Source organism: Sphaerodactylus townsendi, linkage group LG09, assembly GCF_021028975.2.
Source record: "Sphaerodactylus townsendi isolate TG3544 linkage group LG09, MPM_Stown_v2.3, whole genome shotgun sequence".
Lineage (NCBI taxonomy): Eukaryota > Metazoa > Chordata > Lepidosauria > Squamata > Sphaerodactylidae > Sphaerodactylus > Sphaerodactylus townsendi.
Genome location: NC_059433.1, coordinates 45212946 through 45235020, shown reverse-complemented (window position 1 = coordinate 45235020; position 22075 = coordinate 45212946). Strand labels below are relative to the sequence as shown.

General features: G+C 43.5%; 1 protein-coding gene across 2 annotated transcripts in view; it reads right to left on the bottom strand.

Moving 5' to 3' along the window:
• The window catches only part of COLEC12 (collectin subfamily member 12), a 121377-nt gene that overhangs the window by 93189 nt on the left and 6113 nt on the right, over positions 1–22075 (bottom strand). For both annotated transcript variants that reach the window (XR_007245472.1, XM_048507925.1), the window contains exon 2: positions 6952–7002. Coding sequence is in view for 1 of the 2 variants with exons in the window: in XM_048507925.1 (XP_048363882.1) it covers positions 6952–7002 (51 nt within the window). In the remaining variant the exon portion in view is untranslated. The remainder of the gene's footprint in view (positions 1–6951; positions 7003–22075) is intronic.

Below are 22075 nucleotides of genomic sequence, written 5' to 3'. Positions count from 1 at the left end.
AATGTCAGGGTATCATAGAGAGACTGTCCTGATGGCACACCCCAAGTTTGGTAAAGTTTGGTTGAGGGGATCCAAAGTTATAGACCCTCAAAAGGGGTAGCCCCCATCTGCTTAGCTCCCATTGGAAACAATGGGGGATAGGGGCACCCACTTTGCAGGTCCATAACTTTGGCCCCCCTCAACCAAACTTCACCAAACTTGGAGAGTATCATCAGGAGAGTCTCCTTAAATTACCATGAAATTTTGGTGTTGATACCTCTAAAAATGCACCCCTGCAGATCAAAACACAAAAAAACCAAAAAATAAAAATGCATCCGAGATTCTGCTGTATTTTCGGTTGGATCCGAGCCTGGCAGGCTCAGATCTCGGGAGATCCGACCTCACACACCTGAACTGGGCCAGAACCCAAACTGGGGCTGAATTTTTTTCCAATCTAACAACCCTACCAAGCACAAGGCAAGATGCTGGCTCTTACCTTTAAAGCCTGCACAGCATGGAACCAATGTCTCCAGTGGACCACCTTTTGCCTTGTGATCCCATGCTCCAACTAAGTTAATTAAACATCTCACTTTTGGCTGTCCACTCTGTCTGGTAAACCTGCTCATCAGCAGTTTGCAGCTAATTTTCACTGGTTGCATCCACATTTCAGAACAGCCTGCCAGAAATGGAACAGAAAGCTCCCACACACACTCTCACTTCCATAAAGAATTGCTTTCATACAAATTTGGTGGAAGTAACTAACAAAGATTGGTTGTTGGTAGTGCTAGATCAGTGATGGCGAACCTTTTCGAGACTGAGTGCCCAAATTGCAACCCAAAACCCACTTATTTATCGCAAAGTGCCAACACGGCAATTTAACTTGAATACTAAGGTTTTAGTTTAGAAAAAACTGGTGGCTCTGAGGTGCGCGTTACTCGGGAGTAAGCTTGGTGAAGCAACCATGCAATGCTTTGAATGGGTGAATCATGACCCTAGAAGGGTTTACTCAGAAGCAAGCCCCATTGCCAGCAACCAAGCTTACTCCCAGGTAAAGGATCGTGCCCAGGCCAGCCTAGATGTGTGTGGGGGTGGGGGTGTGATTCCCCCCCACATGACGAACTCTGTGCATGTGTGCCCACAGAAAAGGCTCTGAGTGCCACCTCTGGCACCAGTGCCATAGGTTGGCCACCGCTGTGCTAGATGTTTCTGGAGTTGCAATTAACTGGATAAACATAGTTATATGTGTTTTAAACATTTTTAACTGTGTGTTTGGCATTGTAAAAAGGCAGGATATAAATATTTTCAATCAATTAATCAATCATCCCCTTGACTTGCTGTTGTCATTAACAGGCTAATGTTTGTTTATCAGATGAGAAACATTCAAGGAGGGATGAAGGTTTGTAAAGGACTAGCTCATAGAGCCTTGTAAGTTGTGCGCCTAGCAAATAATTTGCAAACACTACCTGTAAATACAGTTGCTTGAAGGTCCGGAGGAAAATGTCCTGTTCCTTTAATATCAGCTTGAAGTGTAAAAATAGGCAGCTGAACCTTTCATGGCAAGGAGGTAACCATCACCCCCTGATAATTAAGCATCTATGAAAAGGACAGGACATTTTGTTTTTCCAGGTTATTCACAACCCAAGAGACAAAATTACCTCCTTCATTATTAGAGCAAATGGCTCTTCCCACAAGGAGTAGTAGTAGTAGTAGTTTGGATTATACCACCTTTTCTTTCCTGTAAAAAGACTCAAAGGAGCTTACAAACTCCTTTCCCTTTTTATCCCCATAACAGACACCTTGTGAAATTGGTATGGCTAAAAGACTTCTGAGAGAACTACGACTAGCCCAAGGTCACCCAGCAGGAATGTGTAGGAGTGGGGAAAACAAATCACCAGATAAGACTTTGTTGCTCATATGGAGTAGTGTGGAATCAAACCCGGTTCTCCAGATGAGAGTCTACCTGCTCCTAACCACCACACTGGCTCTCAATCCACTATACAGGTAACCATTGCACAACTCAATCACGTGCCAGCCAAGACAATGATTAAAGGCTCTTCCTCCACAAAGTAAACAATAACAGATACTTTGTCAGGGCCTTCCCCTTATGCACCCCTCAGCTGTTTAGCCCTATTTCTTTGTGTCTTGCCTTGCACATAAGGGAGACTGTGGCAGAGCATCTGTTGTACATTACACAGGAGAGAAGAGAGTTAAAAAGCCATTTGCCTGGGTCTCAGTTTGAATCAGGATGTGTGGCTAATAAGAGGAAGGACTCCTCAGGACTGAGCTGCTGGAACCAAATGGGAACCTCCAAAGAGACAGGCTGACCTCCCAGGCTGCAAGTAGCCATGGCTATGCACTGTTATGACAGCTGTACTGCGTTGGCATCTGAAGGCAATTGAAGATCAGCCTCCATCACCAGATGAAGCAGCAAATAACACTAGTACCGCATTTGGCCAAGACAGCCTAGTCTTGGTAGGCCAGTCAGTTGCTAGAGTATTGGACTGAAACTCAGGTTCAAAAAGACAATTCAGATATAAAGCTTATTGGGCAGCCAAGGCAGCTTCTAAAATAAAGAATAATGAAAACATAAATCATATTAATTAAAACTCAGCATTAAAAACCCAGCCACAGAATAAATCATAAAACATGGAGCAGCTTAAAATAAGTCTTAAATATTTCTGAGGCTAAAAATACACTATTAAAACAATGTTAAAAATCAACTCCTTAATTAAAATTCTAAATAAAAGCAATCCTTTGGCACTGAAAAAAAGAGTGGTATAGGTGCCAGGTAAGTCTCCAGGGGAAAGGCACTCCACAGGTAAGGAAAAAGCTCCATTTGCCACCCGAGGAGGGGAAGAAGCAGTCTGGGGGTGCAGAAGAAGACACAGAAAACCCCATTGTGTGGGTAAAATTTGGCCACATTCGTTTTATTGGTGTGCTGGCAAAAGTAAGCAAAGGAGCAAGAAAGGGGATGGATCCAGCACTGGGCAGCATGTCTGCTTTCCCCAGTAATAACTTTCCCCCAGCCTGATGCATGGGGGAAAACATTAACACCCGGAGCAGCAAGACAGTGGGAGCCATCTGGGTACTGGCCTCTGGATGAACTCCCCTTGTTGCCAGGGGGTGCAAGCCACAAGCAGCCTCCGCCTGGACATGCGATTCACAGGTTCGCTCCACCCCCCTCCCGGACTCTTATGGAGGCCCCCACCAAATGGGGAGGGCCAGCACGCAGGCTTCCCCACCCTTGAATGGATCAGTCCCCATCCGCACCCCGCAAGGCTGAGACAGGTGAAATGCAAATAACAACAATCACCATAAACAGAATGCCAACAACAAAAAACTCAGACGCATGAGGGAGGGAGAAGCCATTGGCACTTGGGCAAGCAGAGGCATGGGATGAGACCTGGCCTGCCCATAAAAGGCCATGGCCCCTCCTCCTCCAGGCATGACACTCAGTCGCACCGGCAACTGGGCAGCCCAGCCTGGGCTGGATGCCAGCACTGAGCCCACCCCTCTCCCTGCCCCACCCCCGGGCAGCAATGGCGGCCAAGGTAAATCTCAGCTACTCTTTCTGATTGCTACCCATCTCTGCAGGCAGGAGTTTAAGAGAGCAGGGCTGATGAGGAAGATCTTAGCTGGCATGCTGGACAGTTTGGGAGTGGGTGGTCCTTCAAGTAGCCTGTTCCTAATCCATCTAGGGCCTTAAAGGCAAGAACCATCACTTTGGATTTTTCCTGGAAACCAACAAGCAGTCAGTCTTGCAACCTAACCTCCACTGGGTTATTGTAAAGCTGAAATACTGTATAGAAAAAGGGCGACTTGCAACCTAAGCACGTTTATGTATTGCAGAGCCAGTTGGAGGGCATGCATTTATGTTATTTTTGCTTATGAATTGTTGACAGGGAACTATAACTCTCCTGCAGTGTAACAGAATATTTATGCATCCATCCTATTTGCACATATTTCCCATGACAACTAATGTGGCATTTAGCTTAGGATTGTATACTATATTGTTTCTCAAGCTGTGTTATTTCAGTTTCTAGTAGCTCTTAGTCATATTTAAATTAGAAGGAATCCTTTAATAGCACAACTATATTCATTTGTAATAAGAAAAAGGGAATTCTTAGGAGTAGTCTTGGTCACAAAATCTCTAGTTCACTATCTGGAGCAGCTGACTTCAAATAAGGTATTTCATGACTAAAAATGATATGAAAATACACTTTGTCAAGTGTCAACCCAGCACACCAGAATAACAAAAAAAGTGGAGTAGGCCTAGACACACTGGCTATTTCCAGGTATACCTACAGCATCCACTGGAAATGAAGAAGTACCATAAGCCATGCTTGTCCTAAGAACTTCAAAACGGCCATCCTGTCTGCTGACAGTGTCTGGCCAGATTCTACAAGGAGATTGCTAGCAAGGGTATGTGCGCAAAATCAATCCCAGCCTCTCGTATATCAGAGGTATGGTGACTTGTAGACTACTTCTGGAGATTATACTTCTGATGTTTCTATATCAAACTAACACAAATTCTCTACTCTTTTGGTTTGTCTTAAATAGGCTATCTACTAATTTACAGCATGTGCCACATGTTATATCCAGAATACAGAGATCAGTTTCCCTGGATACATTTTTAATACATAGAATACATAGAAACCACAATTTAGAATCACAAATGGCAACTTCAAAGGTAAAACTGTATGGTATATCATAGATTCTAGGTGAAATCACACCCCAAATGCCCTTTTACACAGTCACTGCTCCCAAATCTCCAGCATTTCAAGGCTGGAGTTAGCAAGCCTACTCACTTCTGCTTGCTCATAGTTTCAGCGTGCTCTTTCAAATAGTCTATTTTCTAGGCTACTAAAGAAGAAGAAAACTTAGAGAACTTCTCCTAACCTTTGTGACTTTTCCCAGTAGCCTTCTTTGTTGTTTAATGAAGTATATAAAAATTGCCAGCACATATTTCTCCTAGCACTTCAAAAGGAGGCCAGGGTCCACATTGGTTGTTACTTAATACTTCTTTGGCTTAACATAGCAAGACTATGGTTTTTGCTACTGCACAGAGTGGTAGCACAATCTGGTATTTCAAATGAGTTTAATAAGATATTGATCCCACAGACAGAGGATGTAGGATGTGCCTGTGTGTTGACAGAGGGAAAAATAACTATTTAGATTGTTTTAAAAGCCCTTCTTCCAAATATAAGATTGTTTTCATCCTCCAAGAAACATAGAAATATAGAGCTAGGAGGAGTCTCTGGGGTAATCTGTGAAATGAAATATGCAGAGAGCAAGTACAGTCTTTCTTTCTCCTCCCTGCTGACCCCCTTGCCAATATACTGATCTCTTCATCCTGTGAGCTCCACTGACTCCAGCAAAAGCAAAATACTAACAATAATTCCTTATGTGGTGTGCTTTGGATATATTTTGGCCATAATGTTCCTTGCCAGCTACAAGCCAGTTGTGGGTAATAGCTGCCAACATTATTCCCTCTGTGCTTTTAACTCTACAAGTCTTCTGCCTAAATCCAGTTGTGCACCTGCTCTTACTCGTTTGTGCAAATGTATACATAAATAAGTACACCTTACAGTTCAGAAACATTCAGTGAGCATTTCCCCTTGCAACAGATTTCCCTTTGCTGATGGCATCCATACAACAATCAATGAGAGAAAAGTATCCATTATTTACTACAGAGACATATTTCTCTTTGTGTACTGTATGGATGTGGTTGATTTATCTTGAAGGTTGCTGTTATCCTTTAGATAGGGAAACATTCAAGAGGTAAATCTCTATTATCCCTAAAAGTTTTTTAAAAAATATTTGAAACATTTGATCCCAAGGCCTTAACCATCAAAGCATTAAAACATCAAAACCACATTTAAAAGAAAGTCCACATTAAATAGAATATTGAAATTTCAATAAAAACAGTCATACAAATACACATAACAATGTAACCAGGGAGGAAAGCCAATAGCATTTACTAAGGGTACGCTAAAAAAATGACTTAACCCACTGGCAGAAAACAGTGATGGAGGAGACAGAGCAGTGGTGGCGAACCTTTGGCACTCCAGATATTATGGACTACAATTCCCATCAGCCCCTGCCAATTGGCCATGCTGGCAGGGCTGATGGGAATTGTAGTCCATAACATCTGGAGTGCCAAAGGTTCGCCACCACGGAGATAGAGGAATATCTGTAATTTCTGCATAAATTAAACACATAGCAAAATTCTAAAAAATCACATGGCAATAATCAGTCACTGTGCCACAATCCTGAAAGAGGTCCAGGCCTACACTTGTCAGCTCTTAGAACTTTTCTCTGAGTGAAAAACAGCTATTTAAAACACACACTAGCACAGTAAGATTTGACATGTATTTCGTGCAGAACTGACCCTGTCTGTATGAAGCGTCATGAGTCATGCTTAGCTTTGGAAGTTTACACAGCTGTGTGTGTTACCAGACATACAGCAAGCCAAGGAAGAGCTACACTGCATGACAGTCCTTCCAGTCACTGCTCATAAACTAGCAGGGCTGGCACCACTCAGAAGGCTGTTGTCGCACATGACAGCAGTGGGATACATAGGAAGTGTTGTCTTCTGTTCATTGCCTCTCTTCTTGCTAGTGTTGTTAAGAGAAGAAACATCAAGAAGTGACACCTGTGTATTGCAGATATCAAGATGAAACGTTTAATGTGATATTTTATGTATGTGCCTCTCTCTCAATAGCCAGCAGGGGATCATTGCTACTGAACAGAAGGACAACCATGGGAACAAGGAAATGATAAAAACAGATTCATGTAACATAACCCATGAACTAGGAGACACATCTGCTCCAATCATATTCAATCCCCCTTTTCAGTCAAATGCCCCGCCCCTTGCAATTCTCCAATTATAAGCATACGTTGTGATATAACTGCAGATTTTTCTCTTGTCACCTTGATAATAATGAAATGTGAAGATTCAGTCTAACTTACCAAACCTCTTATAACCAAAGGACTGGACTTCCTCCTCTTCGGCAAAGTCGTCTGCATAACAAACATAGGCAGAATATGGTATTAGAATGGGAAGATCTCCACATACTACACAGGTATTGAAAATTCTGTTAGGAGTTTACTGCCTCTGACTGCACTTTGATTCAGTTGAGTTTGAGAACAGAGACCTTTCTTGTACTGTCTATCCAGCCTTTAATTGATACGTAACTCTTGGAGTCTTGTTTGTCTGAATTATAAGTACAAAACCATCTGGTCATACTCAACAGCCTCTGTGTGGAATTGACTGGGTGGTCCAAGTACATAGTTTAATGGAATAGTTTAAAAATTAACAAGAAATCAAGCCATATTTGCCTTGAAATATAACCTTGCTGCTGAACTACGGTAAGGCAGAGATTATACAGTAATACCAAGATTAAACTGTTGTCCTGATTTGGATAAAGAAAAAGATCACTGGCAAGGTAAGTGCGGGAGAGAGGGAGGGAGAGGAGGAAAGGGGATTCCTTCCTAGTGTTTTTTTAAATGGTAGCAGTACCAAACAGCTTGAGGCCGTTTCCACATGGCACAATTATACTGGGCTACAATCAGTATCTTACAATCCAGGTCAATTTTATCCTAGTTTCTCCCTTCGTTTGACTGCCCATTTCTGTGAAGGAATCGAGTGAAGACTGGGAAGAAATACTGCAGTTTGTTTCGAACAAGCCTGGGTCTTTTGTATTTATACCATAAGCATATCCGCGCATGTACAAACACCCCCCGATGTCCCACATTCTGTTGTTTTGGGGCAGCAGCTTGAATGAATGTCTCCACCCTGCCTTCTGAATTGCTGGCCCACTAAAAGGATGGGCTTCTGATTAGTCGACCCACAGCAAGCGGAGGAAAACAAAGGCCCTTTTTTCCAGTTCTGGATAGGTCCCAATGCAGGCCTCAACATGGCAAGTGTCAGCAAAAAACAATGGTGCATAGCATCACATCACGTTCCCACTCATGTTCTCATATTTTTGTGGAAAATGGGAGACTGCCCCCCCTCCGTAATATGCCCCTAAACATTTGGCCAAAATGCACATCTCCCTAGCTATATGCTCCAAGCAACCAGTATATGTACAGAAAAGCAAACGGAGAAATGGCACTCCTGATTAACTCAGGCACCCGGTGGATACTTGGAGGAACGTTTCGGAAAGGTCAGGCTGCAACGGTCGGCAGCTCAGCAGAGTTGAAAACTGACATGACATCAGGTGGGGAGATCAGGAGGGTGGGGGGTGGGGGGTGGGGTGGGAAGATCAGGCGGCTGGGCGTGAAAAATAAACTGGTTCTGCTCCTGTGGAGTTTGCATGGTAGCAGGTTCACCATGCGATTTGTCATAAGAATCGCCAAATTGGCAATTTTTGGAAATCCTGGGACAAGGGAAATATTGAGGGACAAACTCACTTTAAGACCAGGAACCGTGCAAACTTTTTGGCCAAACTGGGATATTTCCCTTGCTCAACCTGGGATAATTGGACTGTGCAGAAACAACCTGAATTATGCTTTAAAAATCCAGGATGATTGGGATCCACTTTTCAGCTCCTTTTAAATTGCTGCTATTTATTTCAGGAGAAAAATATCCTGAAAAATAAAATATTGCGGGGGTTGGTTTGGCTTTGCCAAATGCATATCCTCACAGAAGGAAACAAGGCAAGGAAGAGCCTTATGTGAACAGGAATGCCTTTTGTTAATGGAAAATGTAGTCTGAATCCAGCCCTATGTTATTAGTTATACAGAATGCAGAAGATGAAAATATTTTTCATGGAACTGATTTCTTGTCTCCCTTTATTACAGTCTTGAGTAACAAAATTGGTAATCTTGCACTCATTTGCTTCTCTCATTCACTTTGACTGTCATAGAGTGACACACTGCATAAAAGTATGAGCGATAAGAAAAGAGCTTAACATTCTTAATTTCTTCTCTCTCCTCCAATGCCATGGCCTTCAACAGGAAAAAACTGAAATCACAACCTGCATTCTCAGATTCTTCACCTGTTTACCTAGAGCCTCACAGTCCCTTTGAATACTTTTTCGGCTTGATGTGTCTTTTGTTGCCAGTCTTTCTGTCACATCCTGGATTCATATGTCTAGTAGACAACATAACTCTTGAGGTGATAAATCCACCTGACATACTTCAGCCTCTATCCTTCTCCCTAATTAACACCAGACATCCTATCTTATATTGGGGGTACGAGGCAGGGAAAGTACGAATTCTGTCATCCTCAGGGGTCTGAGAAACTTCCTTTGACCTCTATGGTGTCTTGGGGAGTCATTCTTGTTCCAATAGTCCAGAATCAGTATATAGGACAGTGGTGGCGAACCTTTGGCACTCCAGATGTTATGGACTACAATTCCCATCAGCCCCAGCCAATTGGCCATGCTGGAAGGGGCTGATGGGAATTGTAGTCCATAACATCTGGAGTGCCAAAGGTTCGCCACCATGGATATAGGAGGAGGTCCTAGAATTAATCACTTAGCAAAAGAGGGTCAGAATGGCTTCTCATTTTCCTGTCCAGTGTGTCATGTTCTTCCACATGCCCTCTTTTTGTGTTTGGTGCTCTTCCTTTTCCTCAGATATCCTCTCTTCCTCCTTTCCACATTGCTCTCCTTCAGCCTTATGAAAGCAGGTAGTCACGAGTTCCTCTTCTACGTAACACCAAATGCAGCAACACAACCTAGCCAAGCCTGCCAAGAATGGAGTGGTATATAGCTGAATCAAGCCAATTTTTCTGCTCAGTCTTACCCATTTATCCTCTTTACAGCAGACCTGCATGGCTTTTGTCCGCGCAGGTCCAACTATCCTGACAATAGCCTTTTAGAAGGGAGGAGTTGGTGAAGACCCTCCTCTTTTTTTCAATAGTGGACAAATTGTTGAATCCAACTCCTTTTCTCTTGTAACCATTTCACCCTCACCCATGTCCCCTATACTTTTATTACAGAGGCTATTGGAATATTTGCTTAATGAGGACAATGTGTATCTTCCATTGGAAGGGAATGGTTTTCAAGGTTTCTGCCATCATTTAGCATGCAGTAGCTATCAGTAGTGGAAGTATAATTACTCAGTTGATGCTGTTACATTAGCCTCCATCCCATAGTTATTTCATTAGTTTGAATTATTAGACAAAATATGTGAGTCTTCAGTAAGTGCTATTCTTTATTATATTTTAATCATAGGATAACTGTAAGGCAAAGTGAAACCTAAAAAGCTGTGTATGGATTATAAAAGGTTAAACAACCAACTCTGCTTGCTTTCAGAAAGCCAAACTGCTACTCCCTGAACACTAGATAATTTTGTGTAAGTCACTTAATTACTTATGATTTTTGTGAAAACATTGCCAGTAATTTATGTAGATTTCCCTAGACCACTGCATTAATATTATTGCAAAACGATACCTATGTCATTTTTCCAAGGGTTTTTTTAATGTTTGGCAGTAAAATTCTATCATGACTTATATTAAATCTTTTAAGATACTATCCATTTCATTATAATATAAGCTTTCATGGCCTAGAATCCATTGAATCAGATGAAGTGTATCCTGAGGATCAAAGTAGACGGGGAGATCCATGATTAAGATCTACCATGACCAAGAGCAGTCACAAGGGAAAAGGCAATCACACTGGGCCCAGGGCTCTAGAGAAAGTGAGGAGGTGTGCTTAACCCTTTCCCTCCTGTGCCAGTTTTTACTGCAATCCAATCCTCCTCGCCCCAGAAAACATATTTGCCATATGTAGCAGAAAACACAAGCATGCTGACATATAGACAGAAGAACATGGAGAAGCAAATATACAATATGATATCAAATGGCTATGAATACAAATGAAGACAAGTATGTAACACTGTTATATATTCATGGCATGCATTTAATGTGTTTTTAGAACAAACATGAAAACAGAAAAATACCTGTATACCAACAAGTATTCTTGCATTTGAAAATATAAACTTCACGTTATTACACCTGAAAACACAGGTAGGCAACTGATGGCCTCTGTCTGGTTTCCAAGACTCTTTTCTAGATGTCAAAGGCAAGATGCTTCTATGAGTTTGTCATACATTTTCTGTACCAGCAGCAATAAAACTATGGGAGTGGACTATTTAATATTAAGAAAACAGTAGAGAGCGGAAAGGTTCAAATCCATTTTATACAGAGTTATACAATCTTAATACACATTGTCCTCCCAGCTGGTATCTGTCTAAGTTAAAAAGAGGAGACAGATGGCCATACGCTTTTTAAGAATCTTGAAAATCTGAGATGAATTATTTGCAAGGGAATGAGAATCTCTATCTGTGATTGACAGATAATTCAAAAATCTATACTAAGCAAAAGAATGTTGGCTGATATCCTCAGTAACAGACACTCTGTTAGAGTGGTGGATTCCGCACAGGGCAAATACAATGAGTGCAGGAAGCAATACAAACAATTTGGGAGGGGGGAGAGCTTTGCACATGTCCCATCCCCAAAACAAATCCAATGTTGGGAAGTTTTCAGCATATGCATTTGCTATTTTTTATTCTGTTTCTACTCTATTATACTCTATTATTAAATGTATGTATGTATGTATGTATGTATGTATGTATGTATGTATGTATGTATGTATGTATGTATGTATTTATTTATTTATTTATTTATTTATTGGATTTATATACCGCCCTATCCCCGAAGGGCTCAGGGCGGTGAACAATATAAATATAACATATAAAACTTGTATACAATTTAAAACAGTTCTAAAACAATGTCCCACGAAACCCATATACAACTCTATCCCACCTTTCTATAGCCATATTCAAAATAGTTTAGAAAATTTCTTCTACTCTTCAGTTCAGCACAACAGTTTTCCTTAAATGCCTTTTTGATTATTGCCTGTTCTCATTTTTGCTATTATTTCATATGATAGGATCTCTAAATGCATGATCAATAAAACTCAACCAAATTATCAAGGGAACATTCTGTGGACAGACAGTAACTAGCTTTTGCTTCTATCCTGGGAGCTGACATTTATAATGGTTATGTTGAGAAAGTTCAGTTAATCTATTTGAATGTAAACATTCGTCAGTGGTATGGTGAAATCTGTGGAGCAAAAGGGTATGATTTTGGCTTCGGTGTTCCAATATTTTTTCAAATGCATTCGGTCATGGGCCACCTGGGACTCACTGAGCTCAAGGAGAAAAGCTTGTGACTGAGACCTAAGAGTGCTAAACATTGCTTGCCCATAGAGGTTTGAACCTTCCCCTTCACTGGCAGCCTCTCACATCCGTGGGTTCTTTGGACTTCAGTATGATTTCAGTGGGCTTATTACAGTCTTGCTATTAGGTTTTATTAATGTCATTCTTGGCTCACACACGAGGGTGTTACAGTGTGCGTCATGTCAACTATACACAAGAACCAAACGAATTTCTAAGGAAAAACTGATCAGAACACAAGAAAGGTTAAGAATTAACATATCACTTATTGATGTCAGTGTAAATATTCATGGATAGCTTATGTAGTTTTATCACATCCACAGTGGATGTGGATTTGAATCTCAGCATGTCATTTGAATAGTAATAATCACGGTAAAACAAAATTCCTTTTACTACTAGTCATGTGTAGATTGTAATTCACTTCAGTAACATTTAATTTGAATTGCTAGTGCCAATTTTCTGTTAACATGTGAACACCTAATGTACTGACCTCTGAAAACATACACTTGGCTGATTCGAGCTTGCTGGGAGGAGTTACGACCCCACCTGTTGAGTATCATCAACTGCTCACTTGAGCAAGGAGCATTCCCAGGTGGGTTGAAAGAGGCGGTGGTCCGCCCATTCTTAAAAGACCATCTTTAGATCCTAGTGATCTGGCCAATTACTGCCCCGTCTCGAATCTTTCGTTTCTGGGGAAGGTAATTGAGAGAGTGGTGCTGGAGCAGCTTCAGGGCTTCCTGAATGACACATCGGCACTTGATCCCTTCCAGTCAGGCTTCCATGCTGGACAGAGACCATCCTCACTGCTGTCACAGATACACTACACATGCAGCTTGACCAGGGTGGATTGGTGCTGCTGGTATTGTTAGTTTTTACCGCAACATTTGATGTGGTCGATCATGACCTTTTGACCCACCGACTAGTCGCTGCTGGGTTGGCTGGGCACTCGCTCTCATGTGATTGCCTTGTGAGCCCAGGAGCGGAGTCAGCAAGTGTGGTGTGGGGATAGGGCTTCCCAGAGTTACCCACTGCACTGTGGAGTGCCTCAGGAGACCCTGTTATCCTCACTCTTATTTAACATCTATATGCGACTCCTTGCTCAGTTGGTGCGGAGTTTTGGCCTGACCATGCTGATGACACTTAGGTCATTCTATTGATGAAGGGGGGGGGGGGCGGCAACCACTGCCCCTGCAGCTCTACATTATTGTTTGGAGTCGGTCACTGGCTGGTTGAAGCAGAGCAGGTTAAAACTGAATCCATCGAAGACGGAAATCCTGTGGATGGGTCAGGGTGGTAATTTGAGGGTTTTCAGTTGCCAGTGCTGGAGGGGGTTTCTTTACCGGTGACCTCCTCAGCTTGGAACCTGGGGGTCCATCTGGATTTGTCTCTTTCTATGGAGACTCAGGTGGCCCAGGTAACCCGGGTAGCTTTTTTCCATCTTCGCCAAACTCGGCAGCTGGCCCCCTACCTCTCCCATATCTTTCCTGTGATCATATCTTTCCTGTGTTGTGCCAGCTACACTGGCTCCCAGTGGAACACGGGATCACCTTCAAGGTGTTGGTCTTGACCTTTAAGGCCTTCACAGCCTGGGAACCTCATATCTTAGGGACCGTCTCTCCCCATATGTCCCAATTCATATGTCCCAAATTTGCTGATGGTCCCCAGCCCCTCAATGATGTTGCTGGCCTCTACCCAGACCAGGGCCTTTACAGCCCTGGCCCCCGCCTGATGGAACACTCTTCCTCCAGCTGTCAGGGCCCTGCAGGACATTGGACAGTTCCGCAGGACCTGTAAAAAGGAATTGTTCCACCAGGCCTGTGGGGAGGCCAGCCGCTGATTGCCACCCACCCACCCTCGTATACGGGCTGCCATTTATCATGCCTGGTCCTGGTCCAGAGGGTTTTTTACGGGTTGCCATCCAACATGAGAATTTGAGTTGTATTGCCTCTATTTTTACATTATTCTGTTTTAATTGGGTTTTTTTTTAACTTTTAAGTGTTTTCTCTGTACACTGCCCAGAGCCCTTCAGGGGTGGGCGATATAATAAATTAAACAAATAATAATAATACATTTACAGCATATTTGAGCCTTACTGAAAGAGGATGACTACAACATATCTCCCCTGATATAAGTATCAGCTTGTTCAATTTTTCACCAGTTATATTTGCGATACCATTATCAGTTTTTTGTTGATGAAGTCCTGGTCATTTCTGCACATCCATTTGATGTGTGATTGATTGTATCTTGCTGCTACACATTTAAATTTGCATGAACAGTTTGTCATTCTTGTGCATGCATATTTTGAAGAACAAGGTGATTTAATGAGCGAAAATTTCAAAATACTCTGGGAAATTTAATGGCTTGATGCAATGATGCTGAAATAGCGAGAAAATACAAATATTTTAAGAACGTATAACACTTGTTCCTATTTGTTCCATTGTTTTAATGACAGATACTTTTGATCAGAGCCCAAAAACATTTTCAATAGGGCCAATTTAAAACTTGACACACCCCCAATCCCATTCTCTACATTCTTTCTTAAGAAGTATGAAAATTAAAAATTTTGTTTTGCTTTTGCAATGCCACCCATAGACTGTTATGGGCTTGCAGTGGTGTATTCTTCGCCACAGTAGCATCTATTCCCTCCTCTAACCCTGGCCAGAGCCATACTTTCACTGAATATGTTCCAAATATGACAATTGCCAAACACAACATTTTCAGTGATAGTACTCTTTCATATAAGCAGAATTAATTTTGTCAAAAACATTGTAGTTTTTAAAATGGCTGCCAGAACTCTTGAATCAGGATAAGAAGCAAAGTAATATTGTGTTTTAAACATTTTAGCATCAGGTCTAATATTTATTCACTGGGTTTGCAGGATTCCTAGTACCTTTTTTCAAAACATAAATCTTTAAATTACTTAAACAAGAGCAATCCTATTAATTCCAAAAAAGTATTCCTGTTGAATACTTGGGTCACGGCCAGCCCAATTCCGATGGGAGGGCAGAATGGCCATAGGAGGTGGCAGGGATGTAGGTAAGGGGGGTTTCTCGAGTTCAAACCCCTCCCATTACATGTCCAGCTTGCTTGAAACAATGTATGGAATGGAACAGCCAGAAAGCCCTCAGTCACCAAACCCACCCCATAAAAAAATCTATGCCTACGTCATTGGGAGGTGGCATAGGCTTGCACCAACATGTTTACCTTTCTGGCTGGAGCAAGTGGCATTTACACTGGGAAATGGGGAGGCAGGCAGGCAACACAGAGCTCCGCAACACCCAACTCGCCTCTGGCCACTGCTTCCAGAGACCCATCAGCCTGACTTGTAGGCTGGCCCAACTGGGAGGCATCCTGGGCGCATTCCCAGAGGCAGAGGTGACATTATTCTGCTCCCATCGGGCTTTCGCCTCAGGAACTCTGGTGGTGGCGAAGATGGACTTATGCCACCTTTTGGGTGGCATAACTGCTTTCCCCAATAAAGGCCTTTTGGGCCGCCAGGAAGGCTTTTTGTTTCTTCTGCCTTCCTGCACCGTCTGAAAGCCTTCTGGAAGTTGTGTGGCGGCACGTGAGCAGCACCATTCCCAGCCACCTCCAGGATGTGGATTGCACTGTTATGCACTGTAAAGCACTTAACAGTGCATTGTTAAGCACTTAACTGTTAAGTGCTGTTAAGCATTGCTGCTCCCAAATATATGAATAAAGCCCATGTTCTGACCATCATGTCTGAAAATCAGTGGCAAAAATCAGAGAACACAGAAAATAACTAGATAACTCAGGATGTATAGACAAAACCAAACAAGCAGTGGAACAAAACACATTGCTATTGTAAACTGCAACACAAGGCTTTTGTGGATACAGCAGAAATATTCAAAGCTTTTGACATAGTCACTCACATCACTTTCACCCCATAAACCCTGATAAAGATAAACTAAACTGTCATGTAAATTATATAGGTCAATAAATGGTAAGTATTTGCGACTGACTAATCAATAGACTAATCATTTCAAACACTTATATACATTAAGATTTCAAGCTTCAACAAGAACAGGGAGATGGGGAACTTCTAACTCTGAAAAGAGGAAGTATCTATTGTTCAACTCAAAAGAAAAAATAGTTGAGCAACTTGAGAAAATGACCTACTGCAAGTAATTTGGAACTTCACCTTGGAAGAAACAGTGACATGTATGCCAATACTCAGATTCTTCCGCATATACATAGATCGGGGGTCTGCAACCTGCGGCTCCGGAACCGCATACAGCTCTTTTGTCCTTGTACTGCGGCTCCGCATGGCTTGGGTCCTCTTAGCCTCCTTCGGAGAGTCACCCTAAGGCTTAATGGGAAAGAGTCTCTGTTCCTAGAGAGGCACAGCCCAAGATGGCTATCCCTATCTCAGCTGCTTAATTGGCTGATGACGGTGATGACAGAGCGGGGTGGGGACGGAGCACCGCTGGTGGATCCTCTTGAACAGGTGAGCAGCGAAGGGTGGGAAACGGGGGGTGAGTTGCAGGAGAGCAGTTTTTCAGTGCAATCCTAACCTCAGTCCGCCCCCCTTGAATACAGGGTCAACCCTGCTTTGGGTGGCCTCATTTCCCCCTCCCCTGGGTCCTTCTTTGGGGGGGCGGGACCACATGGGGAACCCCAGCAGCACCACCTTGGGTTCAAACCCCTCCCCAGCAGCTCCACTGAGCTCCAGGGGCTTTCCTGGTGGATAGCAGCCTGGCTGAGTCCAGGTAAGAAAGACGATGTCAGGTTTTAAAGGAGTTATTATCTGCAGCCCTGCAAGGTTGCACTTGTCGGGGCTGCTTGATGGGGAGGCGGAGGTGTGTGGGAATTGTTTGCTTCTGCATTGCCAAGGAGGGCAGGAGCTCATGGGGAAAGCCTTGCACATGGATCTTGAAAGGTTTACTTCTGAGTAAGCCAGTGGAGGGTAAGCTTGTAGATCGTAGAAGGGAGGAAGGCCGGGATCATCCTCAGCCATGGTTGTCGCAGTTTGCCAACTCCCAACGAGCAAATCCCAGGATATTTGGGGGTAGATTCTCAGAAGCTGTGGCTTTTGGGACCAGGGCGGGGGCCATGCTCAGTGAGGAATATGGCTGTCGAGTCCATCCTCCATGGCAGACATTTTCTCGGGGGGGGGGGAGAGAAGTTCACCCCCCCCAGAAATTGACAACCCCATTAAAGGCACCAATTTTGATCCACCATCCAAGTGGAATTTGAGAGGGTTCTTGCGGGGGGGCACAAACAGTGTCTTTCAACACAAGAAAAGAGAAATGTGTGAAACGGGGGTTCTATTGCTGGTCATTTGAATCATGTACAAAACAACAGGCTTTCCCCCCCCCCCACTGGCGTAATGACCATTGGGCAAGGTGGGCAGCTGCCCAGGGCATCACCTTATGGGGGGCATCAAAATGCTGGGTTCGTTTTTGGGTATTTTTAGTGGTTTTCCGTTTTTGGCCTGTATGCAGGTTTTAGGTTAAGTGGTACTGTAATTTCAGTGGGGACATCAGGAGATTGTCCTTATGCTACCCCCCAAGTTTGGTGAGGTTTGGTTCTAGGAGTCCAAAGTTATGGACTCCCAAAGGGGGTGCCCCTATCCCCCATTGTTTCCAATGGGAGCTAATAGGAGATGGGGGCTACAGTTTTGAAGGTCCATAACTTTGGCCCCCCTGAACCAAACTGCACCAAACTTGGGGGGAAACATTAGGGCAGTCTCCTGATGAGACCCTGAAAGTTTTGAGACTGTGCCTTCAAAAATGTGCCCCCCCAGCCTGCAACCCCCATTGACAGCAATGCAGAAAACTCAATGCACAACAAAGATTTTTGGGCAAATTTCGGGATGTTCTTGCAGGGAGGGCATTCTTGGACGTATCATCACCAAAATTTCAGAGTATCATCTGGAGACTGTCATGATGGCACCCCCAAGGTTTGGTGCAGTTTGGTTCAGGGGGTCCAAAGTCATGGACCCTCAAAAGGGTAGCCCCCATCTCCTTAGCAAAGAATGTGGGATGGGGTACCCCCTTTGAGGGTCCATATGTCTAAAACTGCGCCCCCTGAAGGCACCAATGTCCTGGTGCAAAAAAATTTTTTTGGTCGTGGTGGAGTGGCCGCCCATGGGGGGGGGCATCCAATTCAGGTTTTGCCCAGGGCTACAGTTTGCCCAGGGCTGCCTCGTTACGCCCCTGCCCCCCCTTTTTTGCTTTGATGGGTAAAAATGGACCCCAAAGAAGGGAACTTCTCCCTACATGAGAATATATACAGTGTTATTTTCATTTTAGATGTCAATAAGTATTTGAGGCTCCAAGTGTTTTCTTTTCCGTGGAAAACGGGTCCAAATGGCTCTTTGGGTGTTAAAGGTTGCTGACCCCTGACATAGATCACTGAAAACTAGGGTTGACAAATTCCCCTGGACTCTGAAGAAGTAGAAGAGTTGGGTTTATATCCCCTCTTTCTCTCCTGTAAGGAGACTCAAAGGGGCTTACAAACTCCTTTCCCTTCCCCCCTCACAACAAACACCCTGTGAGGTAGGTGGGGCAGAGAGCTCAGAAGAACTGTGACTAGCCCAAGATCACCCAGCTGGCATGTGTTGGAGTGCACAGGCTAATCTGAATTCCCCATATAAGCCTCCACAGCTCAAGCAGAAGAGCGGGGAATCAAACCTGGTTCCTCCAGATTAGAGTGCACCTGCTCTTAACCACTACGCCACTGCTGCTCATCATCCATACTGATGATCTTATGGAAGCGGGGAGGGAATAAGTTTGCCAGATCCAGGTTGTGAAACTCCTACAGATTTGGGGATGGAGCCTGGGGAGGACAGGGACTTTAGAGGGGTACAATGCCTCAGAGGCCGCTCTCCAAAGTATCCCAGGGGAACTGATCTCTGCATGGAGAAGAGCTATAATTCTGGGGATCCCCAGGTCCCACCTGGATGCCAGCATCCCTACTGAAAGCAAGAGAAAATATTTGTGTGGTTGCCAGCACTGACACAGAATAGTGGCTGTGCTGGCAAGTGTATTTGGAGGAGGTAATATGACATATGGATTCTATTAATCAGAAAACATAAAGCAGATTTACCAACACAGGAATTTAAAACAACTGAACTAGTGGAAAGGACTGAAAAGTTTTTAGGATTAGATCTGGTGTTATTTATTGTAGCTGGTGTAAGAAATGTAGTTTCAGTCAGCTGCTCCATAGCCTCTCACTGATGGTATGTCGCATTCTTCTGGACTAGGAATCTCGCTATACCTATCCTTTTCGATCTGACACTCAGTAACTTTAGTACTGGGTCAGGAAATAATATCTCCTTTTCTTAAGAGTGATGGCATCTGACCTTCTTTCCTCACAAGTATCTTTCATTATTCCTTTAGCAACTACCCTGTTTCTCCCAAAATAAGACATCCCCTGAAAATAAGATGTAGTACAGGTTTTGCTAAATATAAAGCATCCCCCAAAAGTAAGACGTAGCAAAGTTTTTGTTTGGAAACATTCCCGTCGACCAGAGCATGCAGCTGTGGAGCAGAAAAATAAGACATCCCCTGAAAATAAGACATAGCGCATCTTTGGGAGCAAAAATTAATTTAAGACGCTATCTTATTTTCAGGGAAACACAGTATTTATCCTCATGTTAAACTCTCCATTCTATTTTGCTAGAGTAAATCATGTTTTCTGCTGTCTTGTATTTGAGGATTGCACATTTTATTTTTTGCACCTCTGAAATTTAGAAGCCACTCAGGAAACATACAGATATATTTTTACCCTGAAGGTGCTTCTGATGGTTTTTTGTAATGACAAGCAGACAGAACTTAATGAATCAAAATTCAGTCCAATACACATGCAGAAATATTATAAATGTACTTAAACTGAATCAGAACTTGCATGGAAGAAATTTTTCAATCTGAATTATTCTGGTGTCTCATCTGCAGGGGCGTAATGCCCATTGGGCAAAGTGGGCAGCTGCCCAGGGCACCATCTTGTGGGGGGCATCAAAATGCAGGGTTCGTTTTTGAGTGTTTTAGTGGTTTAGTGCCCTATCCCCCATTCTTTGCTAAGAAGATAGGGGCTACCCTTTTGAGGGTCCATAACTTTGGACCCCCTGAACTAAACTGCACCAAACCTAGGGGGTCCCATCAGGACAGTTTCCAGATGATACCCTGAAATTTTGATGCCGATACATCCAAAAATGCGCCCCCTGCAGGAACATCCCAGAAATTTGCCCAAGAATCTTTGTTCTGCATTGAGTTTTCTGTATTGCTATCAATGGGGGTTGCAGGCTGGGGTGGGGGGACATTTCTGAAGGCACAGTCTCAAAACTTTCAGGGTCTCATCAGGAGACTTCCCTGATGATACCCCCCAGGTTTGGTGCAGTTTGGCTCAAAGTTATGGACCCTAAAAGTTATGGACCCTCAAAACTGTAGCCCCCATCTCCTATTAGCTCCCATTGGAAACAATGGGGAATGGGGCACCCCCTTTGGGAGTCCATAACTTTGGACTCCTTGAACCAAACCTCACCAAACTTGGGAGCGTAGCATAAGGACAGTCTCCTGATGATACACTGAAATTTTGGTGCTGATATGTCTAAAAATGCACCCCCTGCATGCACCAATGTCCTGGTGAAAAAAAATTGGTTGTGGTGGAGTGGCCACCCATGGGGGGGCATCCAACTCAGGTCTTGCCCAGGGCTACAGTTTGCCTCGTTACGCCCCTGCTCATCTGGTTTCAGTTTCCTGGGCAACAGTGGCAGGAGGGCAGTGAGGAAAGAAAGTGATTAGGAAAGTATCTGTATGACAGGGATGTTGAACAACCAGAAGTATTTTGCTTGTGTTACGGATGAATGGAATTGTCCCAATAGACATTTCTGTGTACAGCATTTCCGCTTTCTGCCAAACATTTAACTATTTTGCTCTTTGGGGCTACGCCTGCATGACAGGCACCCAAGGACAAATCTCTGTTTGCAGCCACAGGCAAGAAAAGACTTTCAGTTTGAACTGCATCTAAAATGAAGTACTTTTTCCTATTTCTCTGCAGTTTGGCAGACAGGACCACTTGGGTAAGGGTACAACCTGTAGATTTCATTCCCATTGGGATCAGAGGATGACAAATGCACAATTACTTTGTATTGAGTAATATGATTAACCCTAATTGTGATAGTAAAGAAAATTGTTCACCTTGCTATCTATATAAGTTTAATAAGATGTCCTATGCTTTCACCCCATTGCTAGAAAGGACAGTTTAGGAGGTTTCAATTAGCAGACTATTCTAAAAATCATTGAACAGAATCATAGAGTTGGAAGGAGTCATACAGACCATCTAGTCCATCCCACTACTCAATGCAGGATCAGTCTAGAGTATCCCAAAAAGTATTTTTCCAGCTGTTGCTTAAAGTCTGCCAGGGGGAGCTCACTATCTTCCTAGGCAGCTGATTCCACTGCTGCAAAGTGGAATCAACATTTTCCAGAAAGATGACAGTGGAATAAGGAGAACAACTGATTACCACACTTTCATTAGAAGAAGAGGAGGAGGAGGAGGAGGAGGAGGAGGAGGAGTTTGGATTTATATCCCACCTTTCTCTCCAGTAAGGAGACTCAATGTGGCTTACAAGCTCATTTCCCATCCTTTCCCCACAACAGACACTTTTGAGGTAGGTGGAGCTGAGAGAGTTCTGAACAACTGTGACTAGTCCAAGGTCACCCAGCAGGAATGTCGGAGTGCAGAAACACATCTGGTTCACCAGATAAGCCTCTACCACTCAGGTGGAGGAGTGGGGAATCAAACCCAATTCTCTAGATTAGAATCCACCAGCTCTTAACTACTACACCATTCTGGCTCTCCAGTGGTGGGTTTAGCAAAATCTGAGGCAGCCAGCAGTAATGGAAGAACTTACCCAAAGGGCTTGCACTGTCTTCCTTGGAAG